Genomic DNA, 4,352 nt, shown 5'->3' on the forward strand with positions numbered 1-4,352 from the left:
TGTGGTCGACCATCTGTTTGGTTGTGTCTGTAACCAACAATCGTAGTAGTTTCGTTCGCGCCTCTATTGTGCTGATCGTGTGTTCCGCTGTGGTTTCATACGGACTTAGATTTTTCGACTTCTTACCATCTCGGAATTATCTAATGAAATGTAACGACAATGGCAGTCGGACCTAGTAAACCAACTGTTAACCTCATACCCTTATCTGTAGTTATTCATTCTCGCCTTCATTTAGTTGTACGTTTTTTATGACAGTTACTTCTACTGGCATTAACCAGTAAATACATGGTGAAAAACACCGTAAGACATTGTGACGTAACTATGTGGAAACCTGAAAAACTGTTAGACAGGTACATTGTTCTATGCTGATTACAAGAGGATTTCATCCTTGTAAACTGGAAAAATCGGTGGCCATCATTATGGTGGCATCAATTCAGTTTCCAAAGCTAAACTAATGTCTCAAACAATCTAGCCGCTAAACCTGGACAGCAATCAAGAGTACCTAGAAAATCTTGTCTATTGATCCCTGTCGTCTGAAATGTATTTAAACCTCGAGTTGGCTGACAGTTATATGATCACCATGAATCTCCCATCCTAACTAAATGCAAACTGATTGGACAACATTTCATTCATTTACGAAGTGGTCATCTTCTGATCCGAAAACCAGACAAGTATTTATTATGTTGATGGAACAAATTCACCTCGTAACTCATTTTACTTCTTGTGCGAACTGAGGCTGCCATTGTTTTTGTAAACCCTCCATATAGAAAGCTTCGGAACACACCGACTTGCCTTAGTGAGATACATCTTTTTGTTTACCTACGAACATTTACTTAATGCTTCGACGTTTATATTACCTCAATTTTAAAGTCACCAAAGATAAGGGTAAATTAGGTCACACGGTTGCTTATTATTTTTCAAGCCGGTAATCAGTTTTAACCATTATTCTAGGATATTTCAAATAAGCTTGACAAACTGGATTCTTCCTTTTAGATTTCTTGTGTTTACTCCTTTCTAGGTTGGAAGAGAGCTAGGGACGCCCGAACCAAAGCGTGGCACCAGCTTGAGGTCAGTGACAATCGGCCTACAGGTGCTTAGGGTCCGCGTCATAATGATCAATCGTGAGAAGTCATTTGCAGTGACGCGAGTGTCTCCACTCTATCTTCCTCTAGTTCCTAAATTTTTCGTAATCCTTTTTCTTTCACTAGTTGTTTCCTTGAGTCGAGCTTTCGATACCTAGTCTTTTTTATCACCACTAATACTATCGCTACCTCCACTCTGCGTGTCGCTAAAATTTTTTTATCTCGGTTGTGAAAGCTTGAACTGATGTATATGTGTACCATGTTGCATTTGACTGTTCGACTATTCTCTTAACAAAAGACTTCCATTTTGAATGGTCCTCGTGCCTGTTATGTAAGTCTAAATACCCTGAACAGAATGTCTACATTTGTAACATGTATAATACTATTGAAAACCCAAGGTTAAACATAAGTGACCCAAGTCGAAAATTGTAATAATGTCCAGTCTATTTCGAGTCAAATATCGTCTGGAACATGAGTTCTGTGTTAATGCATATCGCAAGTATGCACAAAATTATCTTTACAAGCAGCTACCTCATATGCAATTCGTTTTGCATGGAGCATGTCTGAATTCTTAATAGAAAAATAAAGACTCTAACCCACTGTCAGTAACAACGTAGAACTTGGTACGTACGTATATCAGTTCGAGTTACCACACCACTGTAAAGCCATTGTGAACAAGTATGAGAAAGGTTAAGCAGTTGGAAATTATCACAACCTGGAGAACGACATAACTTTACTTATTAACCAAAACAAGAGTTTAGGCGTCCATCTTTGTCCAAGTTTGACTTGCCTTACTGGTGTAGACAGTGAAAAAATGGTGTCTATGACAGAATGTGATACGCACCCGACTATAGTTAATCCCAAGGCTATTCTTTAAAAAATCCATAGTGGTTCGACGTATATTAGTTGACTATAAAGGTTAGAAAGATATCAATGTTGATGAGATACTTTTACATAATGTAATCAAACAACAGAATACTAGTAATATTGTAATTTTTGAGTGTGACTGTACTCAAAAAAGATGAGGAATCCATATAGTTCTATAATACTGTTATTCATCTGTCCATATCATAGATTTCTGAAACCAATTTATGAGTCGTTTCAGTAGAGTCTATCGCTGTCTAGATTTTTTCTTTTTACCAGATTGTGATGCGTTACTGAAACCCGAAAAACTCTTGCCAATTTGGGAGAACTGATTTCCTGAAAACCCATTGGACATGAAATTAGGAGAAGGTTGTTTGTAGTGTCCTGAAATAAGCTGGTTGACTGGAGGTAGATTGGGAGGAACTCCTAGGAAATTTAGAATGCAAAATCATTTGGATACTTGAGAAGTAAACTAAAGTAGTATTAATAAGATTTAACTGCTCAACATTTACTTTGAGAAACTTGCAAAATGAACAGAACGTAGTGTTACTTATTAATTACTGTAGCATTCAAAGTGAAGCAGAGAAACTTTTATTTATGCTATCTTCACAGTAATTACATTAACCTTGATACAAGGTTAGTCAACAATGGAAAGGGACTTGAATACTAAGTGTAGGTACGCATGCACTAATACTTCATAAGTAAATCGCGAAAAAGATTATGGATAAATCACAATGTAAACTAGCCCTCTAAGCACATTATTATTGACTGAGATGAGTGACAAAATTTTTGAACACACTAAATCTGTTTATACAATGTGTTGTATAGTGCGATAGTAGAGTGAATGAGAAAAGCTAAATAACAGACCATATTGAATAGAAAAAGAGCCCACAAGTTCCAAAAACATAACACCTGAATATCTGGATCAAGTAATAAATAGTAAAGGATTTGGAATAATTATGGAACCAATGACGGTGGAAGTACTAAACAATGAGAATGATTAGAGAGGAAATAATACGGGGGAGCATTGAACCCAAAATATTTGTTCAAGACGTAAAGAGCTTAAAACTTATTAAGAAGCTAATTATGGCAACTTAAGCACCGTTACTGACCAACAGACTGTTGAAAACCAAGGTGAAAAATAACAATACGGTTAATAGTCGCGTTTTAACAGAAAGAACGTATCAGCTGATGTCTAACTATTTGACATAAAGGCGATCCCAAAGGAATTTCTCATAGGCATGGAACGATTTCTCTGAATCTTTGTTGAAGTATGACATGAACTCTTGAATACTGTTCTAGAAGTCCCTGTGTAGGTAAGAGAAACTAGACACATTTTAGCTAACCTAACTGCAAAAAAATGCAAATACCGAAAAAAGAGTTGAAAAACAGTCATTCATAAACAAAAAATGTCGACCCTATTATGCAGTTTCAATGCATTACAGCTTACAAAGACACATCACATTTCGACATGTTAGAATTTGACGTATAAACACCAAGCACACTTGCCTGAATTATTTTCATTCTGTGAATTTAAAGACTAGAACAAAAGCTCGTTAGGAATTAGTCTTACTGAAACTGAAGTGACTGAAGACCTTGAGAAAAGACGATCGGAATCTCGGAATTTCCGAGCGCGTTTATCCCCAACGGTCCTGGAAAATGACAAGTTGGAGTTACCAGTGACCAAGGGGTTTGAGCTGGCCATCAAATATCTATCCCAGCCCTTGATAATGTTCCCATAAGGAGCCGTGTCATCAAGATAGCTGCCTTCAAACAGATATATTTGACGTTCTAATGCCTCTAGTGTCTCCTAATATTCCATTTTATGTTCGTGATAGAAATTTCACTTACTGTCAGGCTTTTTCGTTGTCGTAAGAGGTCAAAAAGTTCCGATTTGATATCCAAAACATTGGATTTGTGGTTTATCTGTGGCCTCATACCTTTAAAATTCCACCATTGTCTGGGTTTGAATTGACCGCCGTTCGAAACTCAACTGTAGTTGTTCTAAAGTAGTGTAGTAAACTTGACAGTAATCATTTGAATGATTAAATGAACAGTTCAATACTATATGTAAATAAGAGTAAGAGAAATATGCACACTATGAGCGTGCTATTCGAAAGGGACAGTGGTATTTTTCTTCTGAATATATTTTATGGTATTGATCGTTTAATTCGTCATCGAGACTACTGTTTTTGTTTTGTTTGAAGTTATCTCGGTTAAATTAATCTTCAAAAGTATCGTAAATTATCATATATACTTTTTGAGTACAGATACAAAGAAGGGAAGTGGTATTTTTTCTCCCCATCGAGTATATCTCGGTATCGTTTGTATCCAAACATGCCAAGGTCTTCTTGTAACTAGTGAAGTCGGATTGTTGTTATTTACAGTAATATACAAACCTCTGTT

General features: G+C 36.4%; 1 protein-coding gene across 1 annotated transcript; it reads right to left on the minus strand.

Moving 5' to 3' along the window:
• Positions 1 to 1,340: 1,340 nt before the first annotated feature.
• MEAF6 (Chromatin modification- protein meaf6) lies at positions 1,341 to 4,032 on the minus strand. The gene is made up of 4 exons (XM_051213900.1): positions 3,798 to 4,032; positions 3,520 to 3,756; positions 3,397 to 3,486; positions 1,341 to 2,372 (listed from the first exon to the last, which is right to left on the minus strand). Exons 1-3 carry the CDS (start codon positions 3,882 to 3,884, stop codon positions 3,421 to 3,423), a joined length of 390 nt encoding a protein of 129 aa, XP_051069919.1. The 5' UTR covers positions 3,885 to 4,032; the 3' UTR covers positions 1,341 to 2,372; positions 3,397 to 3,420.
• Positions 4,033 to 4,352: the final 320 nt, after the last annotated feature.

This window comes from Schistosoma haematobium, chromosome 3 (assembly GCF_000699445.3).
Source record: "Schistosoma haematobium chromosome 3, whole genome shotgun sequence".
Taxonomy (NCBI): domain Eukaryota; kingdom Metazoa; phylum Platyhelminthes; class Trematoda; order Strigeidida; family Schistosomatidae; genus Schistosoma; species Schistosoma haematobium.